The following is a 22,277-nucleotide window of genomic DNA, read 5'->3' as shown; positions in this document are numbered from 1 at the left end:
TGGAATTTATTCCATACTTGATTTGTGAAGCTATAAGGTTGGTGTTCTTAAATTATTTTGAATCACTTAGCCTATATTTCCCTACCTTAACCAATGTCCCTACATTATAACCCAAAGAAAAAGACCTTTTTGATTTTAGTCCTGGTACACTTTTAGCGATGGAAATTGTAGACGATTGGCAAGCTTATGGTAAGTGATCTGCATTGCATTGAATTCGATGAGAGCATACACGTCTTATACGTTCCATCAAATTGAGAGTTGTGTGATACACATACCTTGTGAGATTCAATTGTTTGGAATGTCAAGGTTGATTTTGCTATAGGTTGTGTTTATTGGTGATTTTTGTGCTTAATTATTGAGGATTTGAGAATTCTATCATTCTTATTCTTTCGGAGGCATCGATGAGCTAGATTTCTTACCCATTCGTGTTTTTGATTGTGTTCTTCTCATTATTCGAGGATGAACAATGGCTTAAGTTTGGGGGAGTTTGGACGAACAAACTTAGAAATACATTTTGAATTTTAACATTGTTGAGCGTGTTCTGAATTTCTATGTTATAAAGATTGAACATGTTTGTGTAATTTTAAGCTTTTTTTTTCAATAATTTTTGTTCGCTAGTGTATTGAAACATTAAAATTTAAAGGTGTATACATTTAACATAAACATATAGAAATTATCCAGAATATCCAACTAGTCGGTGTATTGATTTTCATTCAGGCCACTAGTCGTCGATGTTCTCCACCATCGGCTAGTGGCGTTATGGAGAGCCAATACACCGGCTAATTACATATTTGTGTTCACCTCACATTTAAGTGTTATTTATTTTTTTAAATATTTTATTTATGAATCGTGAATTGAACATTTATCAAAGTGATTAAATTTAGTTGGCTAGTTTATTGAGCATATAAAATTTAATGAACTAGTATATATTTAGCATAAGCATACTCAATAGCCAAGAAAATCAACTAGACAGTGTCTCTCTGAACCAGCTCCCTCCGTCCCTGAAATAAGTTTCTCTTTTTTCTTTTTGGGACGTCCCCCAAATAAGTTCATCTTTCTTTCTTTCCATTTTTGGACAACTACCCCACCACTAATAATACTTTATTTATTCTTACTTTTCACTTTTTCACCACTCCCAATACTAATTATAACACTTTTTCACCTTTTCACCACTCTCAATACTAATTATAACATATTTTTTTCCACTATCAATACACTTTACCATTTTTCCTTAAAACCCGTGCCGTCCCCAAAGATGAACTTATTTTGGGGACGGAGGGAGTATAACGATTTATCAAACATTGTGATTGGATCCACTTCTCGGGTCCAACACCTATCAACTTGTTTTATGCTTCAGGCTTCGGGCTCAAGATAAAAAATAATGCACGTGCAAATTCAGCCTGCTCGTAGGCATATGCAGGTTGTCATTACAACTCAGCCACAACTATTCCATAACCCTTAATATTATTGAGCAAGTAGCATAATCCATTAGTGTCTCCCAGCAACTACTCTTCACAATGTTACCAATGGCGACGTGTGCGTCAGAGATAACAAAAAAAAATTGTCGGCATATGATCGTATGCTACTCTTACACGTGAGAAGAACCTTTAATCATTTTCTTTAGGTGAGTGTCGTCAACTACTATCACCGATCAAAGTGAAGAGTAGAACATCCAATGGAAGCTCCGAGATCAATAAATAAGTGCAAGAATTATTTATCAGGCCCTATCTTTTCAATCCATCTAGATTTGCTTACTTTAACATAAATAGACCAACAAACAAAATACTTTTATTATTTTCCTTTATGTGAGTGTTGCCAACTACTATCATCAGTCAAAGTGAAAAGTAGAAACATCTAATTGAAGCTCATAGAGCAATAAATAAGTGTTAGAATCGTCTATCATGCCCCATTTTCCAATCCATTAATGTACTTAGATTTTCTTACTTTAACATATATAGACATTTTGGCAGCATAAAAAAAGACTCATCAAATCGGTTGTATATAATCTCAAGACTGATATTTCGTGCTTGCAGCGCGACATCGTATTTCATTATTAAATTAAATTCATGTATCAACTCCACCATAATCGATTATGGCTTAATGATCTCACCATCAACTTGCATTTTTCTTGCCACATACGTTGCAACCACATTTATCCAAGCAACTCGACAAAACTCGCGTTGTCATGAATGTTCAGATTTAAACTTATAAACTCATCATATTCCTTCACCATGACATGATGCATGTAACTCGATGATTCATTTATCTGAGTGCTTGCACTTGAAATACACACGTCCATGATCTGAATGCATTGACAATTGACTATGCACCTCTCCCCTACTAATGAATCCATTTTCCTACCACCTATCAACCTCACCCGACTGATTTCAATCCCAAAGAAAGATTCATAGAGAGAGTCTGGCCACCAAAGTAAATACAATTCTTTCATATTTCCACCAACAGGCCTGGACTCACATTATCTCTATCTTCCCAAACATCACCTCTTTTTTGTATGTCCTCAAAAAATTCATTTGTCTTCATATTTTTCTCCAAGTGAAGACATCACACTTCTACCAACTTTAGTACACTTTAGAGTCACAATCCTAGATGAAATGGATCGACAAACAAGCCCAACTAGATGAGGAGTATGACATACAAAGTTATGGTATGCTATCAACTTTTTCAGTGACACCATTGTTGAGATGATGGTTGAGGCCATAGAAAAAGAAACCCTACTAACAGGGCCGATAACAGAGAAGAAGTCAGCTAAGGTGGAGAAACTAATTGATAAAGAGAAATAGATTGTGGCAGAGATGGATATTGCCGATGAAGTTAAGTTTACGCCAACTGAGAACAAGGTGCCAAAGGACCTGGAAATTGTTCCAGTATCCGCGGCGAATGATGTAGATCTTCACCCTTGCCAAGACCAAGCACAATTGAGACTGTTGTTGTCCGTGAGCTATTAGACAAACTCAATACACCAATCGAACAAGTGGCTCAGCTAACCTGAATAGTGAGCAACTAGAAACAGTCCTATTACAACCAGATAGATGTGGCAAATAGAGATTATCACAAGCTAAAAGACATGCGCATGAAGAGTCAACAGTGGAGCACAAAGAATGGCTATTCAAACAAGTAGATCAGATGATCCTTGCTCTGAAGATATGGTAGCCAACTTCACTACAGTAGAAGAAGACTTTCTCGAGGAACACTAGATGCGCTAGCGATATCTGTTGGCCTTTCAAGATGATATGTAACACGAGTAGCTTAACTGCCACATTTCACGCAAACATTAGTTATCAATCCGACTGATAAGCAACTTGTTGTTAGTAGGTTATCTAACTGATATCACTATTAGACAATACACTTAGTTGGACAAAGTCAGTTGACTCATCATGAGTTGATCTAGTCACCTGAAAGCTACTTGAACTTAGCTAGCTGATCAGTGTCATCAGTAAGCAACAAGCAATGAAAAGTTTTAACTGATGTATTCCTTCCCCCCCTACCCACCCACCCACCCATATACCAATAACTACTCGCTCTACGACCAACACATCTTTAGTACAATTTTCGCCTGATATTAATGTAGATTGAGTACATATTCACATGAAATTTAATGTTGCATATATGATGATACATTCACATGAAATACATGACCACAACAATACAAATTACATCAAACCCATTTCTTACATCAATTATGTTCATCCTTTAGTTCCATAAACAAGAAAAGACAAAAATACATTAGCCGGCCCAACGGCTAGTGTAAAATGATAGTCGACAAGTGTAATTAACATTGGCTAATATTACATTATTTGGACATAAAATTAAATTTCAGAGTAGATCATACAATTTATAATTTTTCATATGTTTAGATTAATTTTAATTTGACATATACATGGTCCATATTTAAAAAATAATTGAATTATGTGTTTTAAATTATTCGACAATTTAACCATGTATGGTGATGTGATTCCCTCTTTTTTACCAATTGTCTAAGATTCAAACTAATGAACATCCAAGGGTGTATTTGACACTTCACCTAAATTTTGGTAGATTCTACATGTGTTTTATAGAAATGAGTATTCTCCAGGTACAAGTTATGATGTGCATATTTTAACTTATTAGCACTAATCATATCATGCATTCATGAATCGATTAAACAACTATCACCGCTAATTCTCAAATTGATCGAACTACTAAACATGCAAAATAGTGGTTTATTATCTTACATGAAACCAAGCACCATGAACCATAAATCATAAATTATAAGGCAAATTGAAATCAACAAATTAAAAATATAAATTCAAATAAGTGATAAAAACCCTGGAATCATATAATAAAGGGCAAAGGTGCAAATTGCCCCCCGAACTACACCCCCCTGGAGCTTTGACCCCCCATACTCGGTCAAGTTGCATTGACTTCCCTGAACCCCCGAGAAAAAGGTGCATTTTACCCCTCGCGTTAAACGACTGTTAGACGTCGTTTAACTTATTTTTTTTTAATTTGTGGTGGGCCCTACCCCCAACCAAATGCGCGGTGTAACTGGAGCAGATCTGTAGCGGCGGCCCCTCTTTGGCCGTCCGCTATCGGAAACGCAAGAGAGGGATGAAGGGGAGGCGAACGGCGGTGGCAGCGCTCCATCCTTGGCCGTCCGCTGTCGGAGATGCGAGAGAGAGAGGGAGGACAGATTCGTTGCCAGAAATGCAGCGAGAGAGATAGGGAGGACAAATCTGCTGTCGAAAACGCGAGAAAGGGATGAGGGAGAGGCGAGAGGTGGCCGCGGCGCTCCATCTTTGGTCGTCCGCTGTCGGAGATGCGAGAGAGAGATGGAGGATAGATGGGAGGCAGTGGCGAGAGCGGAGGGATGTGAGGGGTACGGCGGCTGGCGATTCTCACCGGAGAAGTGAGCAATGGCGAACAGAGAGAGAAAGAGAGCGGTGAGAAACAGAGAGAGAGGAGTGGTGAGAGTGAAGAGAAGGGGGAGGGCAACCGATTTTGAGGATTGAGTGAGAGAGGGAAGTCGATGAATGAGGGAGACCTCGGAGCCGGTGGTTCTAGCCGGGGTTGGAGGCGTCGACGCTAACGGATTTGTGGAGGGAGATGAGGCCCACCGCAAAAAAAGTAAAAAAATTAAGTCAAACGGCGTCTAACAGCCGTTTAACGCGGGGTCTTAATTGCACCTTTTTCTCGGGAGTTCAGGGAGGTCAACGCAACCTGACCGAGTATGGGGGGTCAAAGCTCTAGGGGAGTGTAGTTCAGGGGGCAATCTGCACCTTTGTCGTATAATAAATTAGCTAGACAAAAATTTAAAAAGTAGAAATAAAGATATCACAATGAAAGTAAATAAATGAGTAAAGTTTATAGGCGAATCCGCAATGAAGAATTGAGTCATAAAGGTAACTCTAAAACTTAAATGACTATGAAAAACTAAAGAAAAGTAAAACCTAGATAATGAATTGTTTACAAAAAAATAACATTATATATAGCTCAAGAAAAAAAAAATCTAGTACAAAATCACGAAAATTCTGAAGAAAATCAGATCCTACTAAAATTTGAAAGAAATGAGCGACCAACCCTGTCAATCGTCGTTTTCATCCTCAAAATGGTGCAAAATCGGCAATTGATGTTCTGATCGCCGTTTTCGTCGAGTTTTTCAGTGCAAAATGTCTACCTACTAGGAGAAGACGGTGGTCGCCGTTTTTATCAACTTTTTTTTTACAAAAAACGGCTACCTCATCCCGCAGATTGTCGTTTTTGCGCAGATCCGCTCGAATATCTTATTTCTGCCTTATCTCCAATGTTTGAAATCTAATTTTCGATTCGTTTGCGTCCATGAATTCATATCAAGATGATATTCAACTTTCATTCAAATTATTTCACCTAAATCAGGATCAATATTTCTGAAAAATAACTCAAACAACGAGTAAGTATCACATTTTACAAGATAAAAAAGTTTAAGCACAAGACAATTATCAAACATCTAATTTTCTACAAAATTGACATCTTAAGAGTATTAAAACGTAGAGAAGTGAGTCATATCAGCGTGGTGACATGATTACATTATGGGCATAGTGCCTACAATTTCAACCGTATAATGAAGCTCAATCGTGCCTATAATTTGAGGCCTACAAAAGTCAATCCAAAAATTAGGTCCCATAAATTTCATAGTTTTTAAAACCACATGTAACTATCAAACTACAAGGAGTATTATTTTTATTTTTTTAATGACCATATTAGAAATCTATAGATTGTTGCCTATTTAGAAGGTTGCTATACTATTACATTCTGTGTAAGTTAACCATGCATGTAACCGTGCATGCATCTCTTGTACACACTTCTATATATATATATATAGAATCAGTTCCTAAATTCCTCTCTTCAACTAGGCTTAGTTCGTAGCTTAACATGGTATAAAGCTAATTTTTTTCAGCGATCATTCATCACTTTTCTCTTCCGCTTTACTAGGATCTCATTTATTTTCATCAATTCTATAGATTTGTACATTATTTTCTCCTATGGCTAGAAATGTAAATCAGCCAAACCTTTCTTCGATATATCCGATCAGCGTCAAACTTGATCGTACAAACTATAGCTTTTGAAAAACTCAACACGTGCCTATGGATTTGATGATGTTCTAATGTCAAATTCCGCTCCAAATTCTGAATATTTGATTTGGTTACGCCGTGACCAGTTCATCTTCAGCTGGATCATTACCACGATCTCACCTGCAATGATTGGTTATGTTGGTCGCTGCACTACATCATCTCAAATATGGACTACTTATGAAACTCTATTTCACAGCACAAATTAGATTTCAGCTTCAGACGTTGAAGAAGGGAGATATCTCCATTGATGATTATATTTTGAAATTTCTCGAAATTTCTTATCAACTTTTTAGTATTGGTCAACAAGTAGTTGTGTTATCTGACTTTTTCAACTTTGTTTAGTTTAGGTCCTGAATTTGAGAGTATCAGTGTCTTTCTTCAATCTAAATGTGATGAGTTATCTTTAGATGAAGTTCAGATTGCATAGCAAACTCATGAAATATGATTTTTAAACCAAGTGTTTGCTGCCTCAGCCACTAGTTTCTCTGCATTTACTCATCAGTCTCCTAGGGCTGGTAATCGGTCCGGTTCGATTATAACCGAATCGATTTATCGGTTAATCGGAACCGATTAAGGGCCTAAGTGATAACCGAAAACCGAAGCTATTTATGGGTTCGTTAACCGAATTAACCGGTTAAAACATGGCATATCAGATCTCGAAGGGAATGGTGGCGACGTGAAGGCGATTTCAAAGGCAGCGCTGATTAAATTGAGAGAGGGAAGAGAGTCCGATGAGAAGGGGTCGGCGCCGGAAGTCAGTAAGCAACAACCTCGTCGGATTTTGAGAGCCGTCGGCGGCGACGCGGATTTCTCCGAATTTGTCGTCCTCGGCGTCGGATCTGGTGAACTCGAACGGCGTCGGGGTTGGAAGGGGGCGCTGGCGTAGGGAGTGGAGCAGCAGCTGTCCAATTGTCGGCGGCGGAGGGGTTTTGAGAGTCCGAGGGGAAGGGGGTGAAAGGGACGAAGTGAGAAAGAAGGGTAGGTCGGTGAGTTCAGATTGGGTTCACTGGTGAGTGGGCTACTCTTTAATTTCTTTTAATTAAAGGTGGGATCAGTATTTGGGACGAGAATTTCGTACATTTCATATGGGCCAAATATGAATGGGCCTAGTTCAGACTTCTATATTTTTTATTTGGGATGAGAGTTATATACTATAATAAATATATGTATTATTATATTAATCGATTATTCGGTTTAACCGGTCAGTTATCGGTTAAACCGAATAACCGGTATATTTAAAATCTAATAACCGATAATCGAACTGAACCGATTAATTTGTTTATCGGTTGATCGATTAACCAAAATTCTGGTTCGATTACGGTTATAACCGAATAACCGGAACCGAATTACCACCCCTAGTCTACACCTCAGGAAAATGTGCTCTATAGTCAGAATTTTGGGAGACTGTGGCCGATCTGGCAATCGTGGTTCAGGTAATCGCGGTAGAGGTGGTGGTTGGTATCCCAATGATAATAGTAGCAACAAACCTATTTGTCAACTATGTGAAAAATCTAACCATGTTGCTATTACATGCTTGAAGCTATCTTCTCTATTAGTCTAAATACATCCAAGAGTTACTGACTAAACTTAGTCTCATATAACAAGTCCCAACCTTCTCCCTATGATCTAGGTACAAAACGTCACTCTAATGACAGCCCTTGTGTTTCTCAAATCCTACCTTGTTTCGTACCACTGTTGGCGCACTTCAATACCTCACCATTTTTCCGATATGTTTTTTTAATTTTTTTAACAATAATACTCCCTCCGTCCCAAACGAAATGTCCTCTTTCTTTTCGGCACGGAGATTAAGAAATGTGTATAAAGTAGATAAAGTGGGTTGGTGTAAATTATTTAAATATTAAGTATAGAGAGAGAGTGTATTGCCAAAAAAGGAAACAAGACATTTTGTTTGGGACAGCCCAAAAAGGAAAACAGGACATTTCGTTTGGGACGGGGGGAGTATTAATTTTACAACTTTTTTAAGGATACTACTCACTTTTTTAGTTTTTCTTTGACGATAATATTAACTTTAAAAAAAATCTATAGTGATATTTGTCGTCACTCCCTGCCAACATTGACAACCTTCCCCAAAATCATCCAAATAAGTCTAGATATCCTTCATGCACATGTATATTCTTAAGATATGCATGAATGATACTACATATTGAAGTGGAGTTTAAATGAATTGGTAGGTGTTAATTATATTAATAATATGAATATTCATTATTGGTGACTACTTGGAAGAAACTCTAAAGTTAATAGTGTTTGACTCAGAGCAGTTCTATGATAGGTGACTCACTAGGAAGTGATATTAAAGGACAAAATATGTTAGAAAGACCATCCAAATATGTTTGAACCGAGTTGCTACAATAGAAAAATTGGTGAAAATGTACAACCAAAATAGGTATTTATAATGATCGAATTTTCGATCGTTAAAATTAACAACTAATTTTTCGATAGTTGAAAGGTAGAACGATCATCCAAATAATGACCCCTCAAATCAGTCGTTAATCATTTTAACGACCAAATTTTTATTTTTTTTGGCCGTTAAAGTCGCTTTTTCTACTAGTGTCAATTTTGGGTCTATTCTTTCTTTTTTCTTTTTTTTATGGGTTAAGTATCAAATCCACCCCTAACATCGACACCATTTTCATGTCTAGCTCCCTAAACTAGACATTGGTTCAACTAAACCCCTAGTCTTAAATTTGGTTCCATTACACCCTCTGCTCAACGGTTGTTTAACTTCATTAAGTATTTTAATTTTTTTTTTCATTGGTGGTGGGACTCACGCTTTTCTTCTTCGCTAAGCTTGCCGGAAACTCGTCGAAAACACGTTCGACGGCAGATCTGCGACGACCCCTTCCTCGTCCTCTTCTCTCTCCTTCTCCTCTCCACCTTCGCCCTCGGAATCTTCGCCTCTGTCATCCGAAACCCCCACTGCCACGGGCTCTCATATTTCATCTACGACGTCGCCTTCGCCTCTTGTGTCTCCCTCGGAGTTCGGAGCCCATTCTCCCTCTCTTCTTCGAGTTCTACAAAATTAAATCAATTCGAGGTTTTGCATTTGAATTCCCCGAATTCCCCAAATTGAAATGTTGTAGCTAGTTTGGCTTATTACTCACATGATTTAGGAGGCAGGTTTAATTGGCTGAATTCTAGTGATGCTAGTGTGTTGGAGAGCTTGATTTGGACTCTCGTAGTCACTCTAATTCTCAGTGTGCCGTTTGTGTTCTTGGTGCTCTTGTTGCTCAAGCATTACACTAAGCAGATAGTTTATGCCTTGCTTCATTTCTTCGTGATTGTCCCGATTTTCATGATCGTGTATTGGTTTGTTGCTTGCACTCCACCAACAGTGAGGCTTTCCCCTTGGCGTATCGGATTTTTGTCCTAATTTTTGTGCTCTTGATAATTGGTGTGATTGTGTGGATATTTGTGGTGAACTGGCGTGTTTCCGACGTATTTCCGGCGAGCTTGGCGAAGAAGAAAGGCGTGGGTCTCACCACCAATGAAATAAAAAAAATTAAAATACTTAACGAAGTTAAACAACTGTTATGACAGAGGATGTAAATGAACCAAATTCAAGACTTTAGGGGTTTAGTTGAACAAAAGTTTAGTTTAAGAAGCCAGACGTAAAAAAAGTGTCAATGTTAGGGGTGAATTTGATACTTAACCCTTTTTTTATTGGAAAAAGTTCAAAATAACTACAAAACATATTGTAATGTAATGGTGGCTATAAAACTTATTTTGTTATTCAAATTAAATAAGCTATTATTATTACCTACTGTCACCAATAATAATATATCTACAACATGGATGAGCTTTACATAAGGCCATAAAGTTTAAAAACCGTAACAACTTATAAGATATTTGAATAACTTACAAGATATAATGTCCCAAAACTTTATAAGTTGTCAAAGTGTTTAGATAATTAAACTTATAACTAGAGAAAGGGGGGGGGGGGGGGGTTATTGGCATACAAGTACATCAACTTTGGATCTATTCTGGTTTTTAACATGAACTTTAAAAATTGTCAAAAAAAATACACCAATTTAATTGATGGGTTAATAGCCAGAAAATACACGAACTTTAATCGGAATTGCATATTGCACACGACCTTCAAAAATAGCCAGAAAATACATCACCTTTTAATTTAGTCGCAAATTACACCACCATTTCTTCATTCTTGGGTGCAATTTGCGACTAAATTAAAAGGTGATGTATTTTCTGGCTATTTTTGAAGGTCGTGTGCAATATGCAATTCCGATGAAAGTTCGTGTATTTTCTGGCTATTAACCCTTTATTGATTAATTGTAGTAAGTTTAACACGAATTATATTTTCGATTAAATTAAAGCTTACTTAGCATGTCGGAATGTTGATATGGACAAATCAAATTGTAGTAATTTTAACACGAATTCGAATTGCCGGATTATATGTTAAATTATAAGAAATTTATTTTGGTACGTCTCGAATTGTATCTAGGAAAGTAAATAGAATTCGTGTTAAAATTACTACAATCAATAAGTTGGTGTATTTTTTGACACTTTTTAAAGTTCATGTTAAAAATAAGAATTGGTCCAAAGTTGATGTATTTATGCGCCAATATCCCCCCAAAAAATGAAAAGAGATGAAATTCGAAGGGCATATGATGAAAATAATAAACCGCAAAAGAGTTATTGTTGTCAAATAATTATTGCTTATAAGATTATGAAAATATAAGTTGAAACTGAGAAACTTATTATTTTGGGATCCTATAAATTATTGAAACTTATTTTTATAACATACAAGCTGTTTAGAAGCTTATTTTGCTGAACACTTTCCAAAAACTTTATCAATTTCAGACATCATATATGTTGTTTCAAAAGGCTTATAAGTTAAGCCAACTAGCCTATAAATATTCTCGAAGAATAAATGAGTATTATTTGGTTTTTTTTTTTTTTTGAAAGGTCGAGATAAAAATATATAAATGATGAGTACAAGGGGTACTCAACCCTTACAAACAAACCTTACAAAGAGCATTAAAACAAAATTACAAGCTAGATGGTATACACTCTCTCGGACTAAAACACCAATCTATTAATGAATAGGAGAAAGAAATAAGATAGTTTGCATGTATTCATTTCCAAGAGTTAATCTTCACACATTCCACAATCTTTGCAAAATCCGGATTAATGCCCTTAAAAATAAGCTCGTTTCTCGCTTTCCAGATTCTCCAAACCGTGCATTGCCAAATTAAGTTTAGTACATTTTTTCCACTTTTCCTTGGCCATTCATGATCATGAAGTATTTGAAATGATTGCACAAATCCTAAGAGGTAACTACAGTACAATTTAGCCATAACTTTACCAGAGACCATACTTGAGACGCGCATGGACAGTCTAGCATCAAGTATGAGACAGTTTCGGGGCTTCCCAAGCATAGGACGCAGGATTACGATTCAACACCGGATAGAATGTTTCGTTTCATCAAATTTTCTTTAGTAGAAATCCTATCTTGGACAAGTATTATATGTTCATGTTTCGTCTGCATCATATATTCATAATTCCAAAAATTATTAATTGCGTATAGTCTAGTTAAATACATTCATCAACCAACTACTAATTGCATAATTAATTACAAGGAAATAAATGATAATGGGCGCACACATAAATGAACTTATAGTTAACATCTTTAGCTTTCAGAACATAAAAAAACATGTTTCGGCCGTTTTCAAAACCACGTCTCTGATTTAAATTTAAAATTTAATGTTAATTAAAGCGAGTAGTTTTTCTCTCGAATTTTATATGTAACTTCTCACAAAATCTCATACTATTATACACTAATTAACAAAATATTTATGTTTCGAGTGCGTGGGACATATCAGATTTAATAGCCATCACTGACAAGTTTCGGTTGGAAGTAATTTTTACCTCAAAAGTCCAATAAAATTAATTAAAACACAAACTCTCCCATGTTTCCCTTCTTGCTTAATCAGTGGTATGAAAATGGATCGAAGGGAACCTCATAATTTCTTTACTATTTAAGTTATTAGTTTCGATTTAATGCCGTCATTAAGATTAATTATCCCCTTCAACAGAACATAACTTCACCTCCAATGCTTAATTTCATGAGCTGCTTTTAAAAGGAGCATAACTTTGTTCTTTGTATTTAAATTTCACAAAAAAAAAACTTAATCCAAGTTATAACCTCAATTCTTCCACCTCATTATATTATATAAAAACAATGAAATAAAATACTAAAAAAGTGAAACACGTATAACGAAACAACATGCACAAAAAAGTAAAAGCAATTTGCGAGGGACGTTAACTTAGAATGACAGCAGACTTAATGAATTAAGCAGATGATCAACTGCCGTTGGATGTTAACATCATTGTTTTGTAATAATTGAATTTGGACCACAAAAACAAAATTCACCGTTTCCTTAATTTCATAAACTGTTGAAACATCACTTTTACCAATCCTCAAACCAAATAACATAGGAATATCTAAATGTCCCAATCAAATATCCTTCTCCTACAGCTGTGTCTTTTTTCTGTATTTCTTTTTTATATGTACAGTTTAATTTACATACGATGATCAAACACATACGCACCAAAATCATCATCCGAAATCGGATTATTCTGCAGCTTCCCATCATGGTTCCTTTCTTCAATCTGAATCCCACTGAACTGGAACTGGAAAACTGAATCTAGCTTCCCCTCGTCGTCCCATGAAAACGCGTTGTTGTTGTTGTTGCTGTTGTTGTTGTTGTCGTGTTCTGCAGTTGCAGTATGCATCATGATTGAGTGGTGGAAGTTCAAAATGGGGCTCTCTTTCGCTTCGTTAATCCCTAATTTGGCCAAATTGTGGTGATGAATATCGAAGTTGGTTAAATCGGGCATTGAGTTGAATCCGCAAATGGGGTTAATATTGATGGGATTATTATGGTTGGAATGAGAGAGAAAGTTGGATTGGAATCCATCGGGATCCACATTCGCTTGGAATTCAGACAAGAAGAGAGGATCATAGACTTGTTTGTTGGAGAAATTCTCTCTCATTTTGGGCCCTGCAGCATTGCTGTTGCACAGCAGGCTGCTCAGGTTGTACGTTTCCGAACCTGAGGTTTGGAGGCCGTGATTATTAATCTGCAGCGACGATGATGACCTCAAATCTACACTGCTACTTTCTCTTTCATCTTTGATGCTCATCATTGGTTTGTGCGTGTTGGGATCAACCCCTTGCTTCAGGAGCTTCTTCTTCAAGCTCGAGTTCCAAAAATTCTTGATCTCATTGTCTGTTCTTCCCGGCAATTGCGCCGCTATTTGAGCCCATCTACCATAAATAAATCATCCATGCTACTTATTTCTTGATTCACAATAATTCTAATTAATCATATTTTGTTTATCTAATTCTTAGTGTTGTCAAGAACATGTCACTAACTTTCACTTTTCTATTAAAAAACCCTCAACATTTAGCATTTTGCAAACAATATCCCATTATACAAAATCTGGGGACAAAATGATGAATCATCTCTTAAGATTCTTAGATCTAAACTTTTTTGCTCAACCTGATCACCCAATAAAACGACAGTGTTCGACCTAAGAATTCAATAAAGTGACAGTGGTCGAATTTTGTATAACGAAATCTTTTTTGAAAAACATTAAAAGTTTGAGATTTTTGAATAAAAAACGAAAGTTGGGATGTATAGTTTCTAAAGAACACTTCAAATTTGAGATACAAAACATAATTAACCCTTAGTTATAGTTAAGAGAAAAGTAGAAAGAAAAAAAAAACCTGTTGCCTAAAGCTTGGTGGAGATTAAGGATAAGATCTTCCTCTTGTTGTGAAAACATGCCTCTTTTGAGATCAGGCCTCAAGTAGTTAATCCATCTCAATCTGCAGCTTTTTCCACATCTTTGCAATCCTGCATGAATGAATATAATGTGTGAATTTGAAATGTGGAGAAAAGAGAAAGCAGTTGATGATGAGTAACCTGCTAATTTAGGCACTGAGCTCCAGCAGCCGACGCCGAATCTGGTGATGTAATTGTAGAGCTTCTCATCCTCTTCGGGCGACCACAGCCCTTTCCTGAGCTTCTGCTTCACACAGCAGGAATTGCGGCCCATTTTCAGAGGTCGATCGAATTGAAGCAACTCTTCTGGAGATCGAGACTTAATAGCGACAGCTATATATGGTTAGTTTACGTCTGTCTCTAACATGGCTGAACAAACATGTCTGAGTGAACTATATCATTGGGAAAATGTTGTGATCATTTAAAGGGGCTTAACAGAAAAATAAAATCATACTTAAGATTCAAGTCATATGAGAGAGAGAGAGAGAGAGAGCAATCAAGTGGTTTCTAAGCAAATTCTGGTGCTGCTTTTGCATTGGACTGGATTATAATTTAAGATATCTCTATCTAGAGGAAAATAATTAATAGCAGTAGAAAAAGGGAAAAATTAACTGCATATATTTATGTCTACTTAAACGTGATATTTGACTATACATGCATTGAATTAAAATTCATAATAATATTGTTGTACTAGTTTGTCAAATTCTTTTTTGTACAAGATAGTGATTTGGAGTTGTATGTGTACGTGTCTTTGTGTATATGTGCACAATTTTAATGCATTGCGATAAATTGGATTAAAACGCAGGTTCCATCCCATCAAGTTCGGGCCTCTCATTTATATTATATTGAATTTAGTAACACAAATATGTAAGTTCGTATTCGTGTCAAGTACCTGTTGTAATTAAATATTTGAAAAAAGAAATTTAGCAACAAACAAAATAGAGAATATACACTAATATAGTCATATTGGGTATTAGAACTCAATATTTGGCCCTCCATATTAAAAATATAAATTTTAACTATTTTTTTACAATTTCGAACTGTATTATCCTTAATTTGAACGGATCGGATCGGGTTGGGCGCGGATTAAGGTAGTACTTTTGGCACTAATGTTATAATTTGTGCCAAAAGTATCAAATTACTTATAACAAAAAAAATACCAAATAATTTGGTACTTTTGGCACTAATATTGTCATTTGTGCCAAAAGTATCAAATTACTTGATCTTTTTTTATTTTTGTACTTTTGGCATTAATATTCTCATTTATTCTAAGTAATTTGGTACATTTGGCGCAAATTATAACATTAGTGCCAAATGTACAAAATTACTTAGTATTTTTTTTTGTTTTGCTTTCTGTTGGTACTTTTGGCATAAATTATAACATTAGTGACAAAAGTACCACCCGAACCCACGCGCCCAACCCAATCCGATCCTCCCAAATTAAGGGCAATATAGTCCGCAATGACAAAAAAATGGCCAACATTTTGTATTTTTGAGATGGATGGTCAAATATTAAGTTTCATTGCTCAATATAACTATCTCAAAAGTTGGCCCAATAAAATATGTTGTTCGCTTTCACCGCTAAATATGAATATTTTATATATTTCCTCTGTCTCATTTCTATAAGTCTGCTTTCTTTTTTTCGATATCTCAAATATATAGGCTTATTTTTATGAAAAATAATATTCGTTCTGTCCCATTATAAGTGGCTCAAAACTTTGCGGCACAAGAATTAAGGGGAAAGTGTAAATTTGTTAAAAATGGTAAGGACCACACTTTTTTAAGGGTTAAATATTTTCATTTATGGAAACATGCCACTTATAGTGAGACGACTCAAAATGGAATGCAAGCCACTTTGAGTGGGACGGAGGGAGTATTTTTTTTACTCATGTACTAATATAATATATTCCTATTTAATTATTTAAATCACTCCATCTTTAATTCATCACTAAATAATAAATTGAGCATATTAAAAAATTTACTTATATATTTTCATTTTTAATTTTTTTAAAAATCGGCCTATATAATAGTAACATAGAGACTAGTATAAATAACAGAGAACACGTGTAACCTTTCATTAACCTTTCATTAACATGGTAGATTAATAATTGATTATGTTATATTATACTCATGTAAAGTTAATATTAGAAAAGCCTTTGGGATTATGAAATGAGATTTTATTCTTAAAGTCCTTCAAGCTTGTGGTTATGTGGAGTAGTTCATTCAATGGATTTTGATTATTTTTTCTTCTGCTCATCTTTCCATCTTGTACAATGGAGACCAATGTGGGTATTTTGAATGTTCGCGCGGGGTCAAGCATGGAGATCCCCTCCTCCATTTTTTTCGGTATTGTTGAAGAGGTTCTTAGCCGTTTCTTTGCTAGTAGCGTGACCTCCAGCAATCTGGTCCCAATTAATGCGCATGGGACGTTTTTATCACTTTCCTATCCATCTCCTATATGTGGATGATATTCTGGTTTTCTGCAATGCTTCGATCGATAATGCTATCGCCATAAGCCATATCTTAGATTTCTGTGGCTCTATCTCTGGTCAAATCTGTAGCAAAACGAAGTCTCATATTCACTTTGCCGACAGGGTCCCTCCTGCTATGCGCCGATAGATCAATAGGCAACTTGGGTTTATTGTGGGGTCTATCCCATTCACATATCTTGGAGTGCCTCTCTTTGTGGCTCGACCACGGGCTTCTTACTTCATGCACATCAAAGATCGTATTATTTGCAAATTTGCTCGTTGGAAGGGTCTTCAACTATCGATGGCTGGCAGAGTTTGCTTGGTGAAGTCGGTTATTCAAAGCTCAGTTACTTATTCCATGATGGTCTTCAAATGGCCTAGGTCTCTACTTCGGGATTTGGATAAGCGGTGCAGGAATTTTGTATAGATCGAGAACACGGAGACACATCCATTGGTTGCTGTCAAATGTGATAGAGTGTGCCCTATCAAAGAGGAGAGTGGCCTGGGCATTAGGTTGTTCCACATTTTGAATAAAAGTTTCCTCATGAAAATGGCCTAGAAAATCATCCTTGGGAAAGACTTTGGTTATGAGCTCTTGAAGTGACGATATTTAACTTCTTTTGGCCATGCGAAAACTTCTTTGGTTGCCCCATTGTGTGGCTCAGTCTCAAGGGCGAAGTCAACGATCTGATTGACAACTCTTACTCTTATCTAGGCAATGGAACTTCGACCTACTTTTGGAAATATGATTGGCTTGGTTATAAATTAATTGATAAGCTGCGCATTCATCTTTTCTTACGTGCTCTCCTTGATCAGTTTGTTTCTGATTACTTCTTTGAGGATATTTTGCACTTCTCTGAAGATTTCGTGAATTTGCACCTTAATATTGTTTACGATGTCCTGCTCCTCCCTATTAACGATGGCGAAGATGTCCGTTTCTGGAAGCTTGTTATCTCTAGACAGGTTTCTGCGGCACTTTCGCATTGTCACAAATGTTAGGTCCTGAGGGTCTCGAATAGGTGTATGGGGGGGGGAATACACCTATAGGCTATTTTTAAATCAATCTGCCGACCTCAATCAGAGGGATCTCAGTCAGAGATCAAAACGAAACTTTACAAGCAAACAAAGACTCCTGTTTTACTGAAAACAGTTTTGACCAAACAGGGTTGACGACTGATATTGAAAGCTCTTCAGTAAAGAGTTATCAGTTAAGTTGCTGGAACTTAACTGATGCAAGTAAGGGCTTCAGTCGTGTTTGCTAAAACAGAGATGATAACACTCTTCCTGACTATCGAAAGATAGATCAGTCAGACTGATATCATACGCAGCGGAAATTAAACTTAGTTTCGAAATAGCCTCGGTGGAGCAAGTTGTTGGTTAAGGTTTCTCTTTGCAGTTAGTCAGTATTCAGTTTTATCAATTGAAATAACACAAGTAAGAATGTAAAACTGAAAGATGTAAACAACACAGAGACTTTTACGTGGTTCGGAAAAACCGTTTCCTACATCCACGGTTGGTTGATCAGACCAACAATCCACTCCGCAAGTGCTTAACAGGTGCACTGCAAACCGAACCGTGTGCTTGCCGGGTGCACACAACCGTACACTGAAGATAACCATTCTCCAGTACCCGCGCTTCACTGGCGTAGGATTTCCCTTGCTTAACACAACCCGTGCTAAGACTTCCCAGAGTCAGAAAAACCCTTCTGACCTCCGAATCACTCAAAACACTCTTATGGGGGGGAGGTTTGAACGAGTGCCAACTATACTTACAAAGAACAAGTTCTTTGAAGCAAGTTTGACCTTTGGCTTCTGGGTAAACAGATATATGCCTAAGGTCTAAGAGAATGTATGTAATCAGCAGTGACTGATTTTGGCTTTGGAATTCTCTTCTTCGATTCAAGCTATGAGGAGTTTAAGCTTAAGGCTGAGTAGCAATTTCGGCAGAGCTTTAGCTTATGTTGTTGAATCGGTGAAGGTTGAAGTGATCATCGAGCGCTATTTGTAGGAGAACTCTTGAATAGATCCGTTGGCGTAAATCATCCTCAAGATTTCTTCCGTTGGAGAGCAATTCGAATTTGGGCTGAGGCTTCAATCTTCGAGGTTTCTTGTCTGGGTGGAAACGGCTCTCTTTGATGGACAGGAGATGTGACGTCTCTGAAAAGTAACCACCAGATAGGAATGACCTCTGCAGAGATAAGATCTTGAGATCTCTGCATTTAATGCGGCTGTACTTGGTGAGTACGTGGCTTCCTCTGAACGTTGGAAGATCAGTCCGATGAGGAATGTTCAACTGATACTTGACTTTAGTATCAGTCCTTTGCGCGCATTAAGTAATCAGTCTTCAACTGATTCTTCAACTGATACTTTAGTTGGGATCTGCAGTCTTCAATCTTCAGTCCTTCGTTCTTCAGTTTTCAGTCTTCGACACCGCACACTAAACTAGAAACGAACTCTAACACTTGAGTTCAAAACAATTCTAGTCTATTACAATTAAGTCCTATGATTTTTGGTATCATCAAAACAAGGGTTATGATATTCAACAAGGTTCCCAACAATTTTCCCCTTTTTGATGATGCCAAAACCACACAGCAGTTCTAGACAGCAAAAAGACTGAACTCACAGTACAAGTTCTAAACATGGGGTGAAAACAGTTCCCCCTTAACAATAGAACCTAAAAACTTGTACTTAGAGTTAAGAACGAAAACAGTTCTAAAACAGAACAAGGAGAAGACAGAAAAACCATAATCAGAGCCTGGACAAAGAGTCATTGTCTTCAGGTTGAGATAAAAAAGAAGTTCTTTTCATTAATGAAGACTGATAAGCCATCAGTCTAAGTTACATCTTTAAAACGGAAAAGAACAATACAGAAGACATCCAAACGACTCACGATTTCTGATTGTAGAGATTGAAAACTGCTTCCCAGATCTGTCTGCCGTCCCTGGAGTCTGGATGAATATTCCAAATCTTGCAAACGACTTTGACTTCTTTCTTGATCCTTTCTCTGTCGACTCCATTCTTGATCCTTGGTGGAGTCACAATTTTCTTCTGAGGGTCATGAATCATTTTTCCATATATTCTCTGAGCGTCTTGCATTTTAAGAACCTTTTCTCGTTCTTTCAGTTGCAACAGAAAATACTTCCATGCTTCATTCCTGTATTCCCCTTCACCTTGGACGTTTGCAAAAACCATCCATTTGGTGTAGCATTCCTTGGTTTTCTCCCACCAGTCATTCAACTCTGACGGTATCCATTTGTCTGGCCGCTCAAACTTCTCCAAATATGATACAATCAGTCCATTCTTAAGATAGTGTTCGAGCTTCTGACCTTTCTTTAGAGTTGATATGAAGTCGATTTTCTTCTTCTTCTGTTCTGGCTCATGTGAGGAGCTTTCTCTGCTTCTCTTTCTGTTAGCTTCGACTGAGGCAAAAGAAGGAGCAACCTTTGCTATGATCTCTTCAGCTTCAACCCTATTGAAGACAGAGGGGATCATTTCCTCTTCCCTTCGGATGCGCTTTATTATATCCTCTTCCCCCTTTTTGGCATCATCGGGAGGAAGTCAGCTTTTCAGTTCTTGAAGATCATTGAGCATTTTCTGAAAGAAGGCGGAGTCAGGGGACTCTTGAGGTCGTTGGAGTTGTCGTTCCACTTGCTGGAGTCGTTCTAGGATAGGCTGTACTATCTTTGCAACGAGTTCATTGACTTCAGTTCTTGGTATGAACGTCTTCAGGAAGTCAATTTCCAGTTCCCGGAACTTCTCAGTCAGTTCAAGGTATTGTGTCTTCCTTTGAATTTCTGATTCAAGAAAGAGTGTGTACAATTCCATGTGATCCTTCTGTATTTTGGGAAGACCTTTCTTTGGATCAAGCATTTCTGCCTTGTATCTGAGCAGAGCAGTTTCTTCTGTTCCCATCCGATGTTGGAGCTCATTGATCAAGCCAGCATGATAGACCATGTCTGCAGTTGCCTGTTTCTCGACTTCTTTAAGTTTCTTCACGAACTTCTCTCCGTAAATATTCTGTCGTTTGAGCTCGTGTTGGAGTAAGTCGATTTCAAGCCGTTGATCAGCAAGCTGCTCAAGCAGAACATCCATCGGTTTTTCAGCATCATCAGATATCCGTAGTAGATTCCTGTGTGCCCAATTGTGCTTCCAGACAGTAAGAAGCTCATCAGTTTCGGAATCTGAGTCAAATAGAACTGGTCCTTCTGCGCGAGGAAGTTCTACGTGTTCAATTGGAATGTCTGAGTCGGCAGGAGAATTCTGCACTTGCTGACGATCTTCATTGGCTTTGGATGTGGATGCCTCGGCTTGGCTGGTTGGAGCAGGACGTTCTGTTCTTCCTTCAGCAAAAGACTGAGGAATCGATTGCTCTTGATTGATGTTCTGGCCTTCAGGTGGAGTAGGCTTATCAGTGTTCAAGAGTGGTGTCGTTGAAGGCGGAGGAGACTTGGGGATTTCTTCGACTCGTTCTTCAGACATTGGGCGATCAGCATTGTCAGCTGATCTCTGTTCTTCTTCTGGTAAGGTAGCAACCGCTTCAGGGATGCAAGTCCGGTCTACTTCAGCAGGATTTATTGGAGGCATAGATGGCAAATCCGGTTGACTGATCGAATCAGTCATTGGTTGTTCAGCAGCAGCAGGATCAGCAATTAATTCTGCTGGTTGATCAGTGTCATCAACTGGAGAGCTGAGAACAACAGTTACTTGTTCTATCGTGAGAGGCTCTTCAGACGTCTTTGGCATTTTAGCGTCGTCGTTGAGTGACATGTACAAGTAATTCATGGCAAATTTGTCAAAGTCATGAATTACATCCCAAACACTTTCAATATGAAAGAGGCTAATTAGGGAAGCCTCTTCCATCTCGAACGAATCTTCGGCTTCAGGGCTGTGAAGACTGCTGATTCTTGGGCATGGCGCCGTCTTCAGGAAGGTATACGTAAGAAGTCTATGAAGGTTCCGGTAGACTTTTGATGACGTATCAACATCACCAATTATACGTCGGAGGTGATTTGCAGCACTTTGTTGAGCTTCGGTCTGAAGTTCAACTGCTTCCTGAGTACCCTTTGACAGACAGATGGGGGCTGATTCTGGGACAGTTTCCAAAATAGCTTTGCCTTTGGATTTTGGGGAGAGTTTCCAAGGCATCTCAGTAGGTCTTTTGGAGGGTCTTTTGGGGAGGATTGTACGAACTCGGCGTGGCACATTTGTGTGAACAGGAGAATTTGATGGCGGTGAATCAGGTGTATCATCAGAGTCAGATGATGGTGGAGATGAGATATCAATTACCTTCAGTCTTCGGAGAAGGTTTGGGATCTCTTTCTTGCCAGTTTGAAGAGACGAAGGCTATCTGTGAATTCGATCATCTTTGGC

At 37.6% G+C, this 22,277-nt stretch overlaps 1 protein-coding gene across 1 annotated transcript; it reads right to left on the bottom strand.

Moving 5' to 3' along the window:
- Positions 1-13,006: 13,006 nt before the first annotated feature.
- Positions 13,007-14,969, bottom strand: LOC131019712 (transcription factor MYB86-like). The gene is made up of 3 exons (XM_057948303.1): positions 14,579-14,969; positions 14,380-14,509; positions 13,007-13,917 (listed from the first exon to the last, which is right to left on the bottom strand). Exons 1-3 carry the CDS (start codon positions 14,709-14,711, stop codon positions 13,170-13,172), a joined length of 1,011 nt encoding a protein of 336 aa, XP_057804286.1. The 5' UTR covers positions 14,712-14,969; the 3' UTR covers positions 13,007-13,169.
- Positions 14,970-22,277: the final 7,308 nt, after the last annotated feature.

This window comes from Salvia miltiorrhiza, chromosome 4, assembly GCF_028751815.1.
Source record: "Salvia miltiorrhiza cultivar Shanhuang (shh) chromosome 4, IMPLAD_Smil_shh, whole genome shotgun sequence".
NCBI lineage: Eukaryota > Viridiplantae > Streptophyta > Magnoliopsida > Lamiales > Lamiaceae > Salvia > Salvia miltiorrhiza.
Note: the sequence above shows the minus strand (reverse complement) of the source record. Positions and strands in the feature narration are given on the sequence as shown.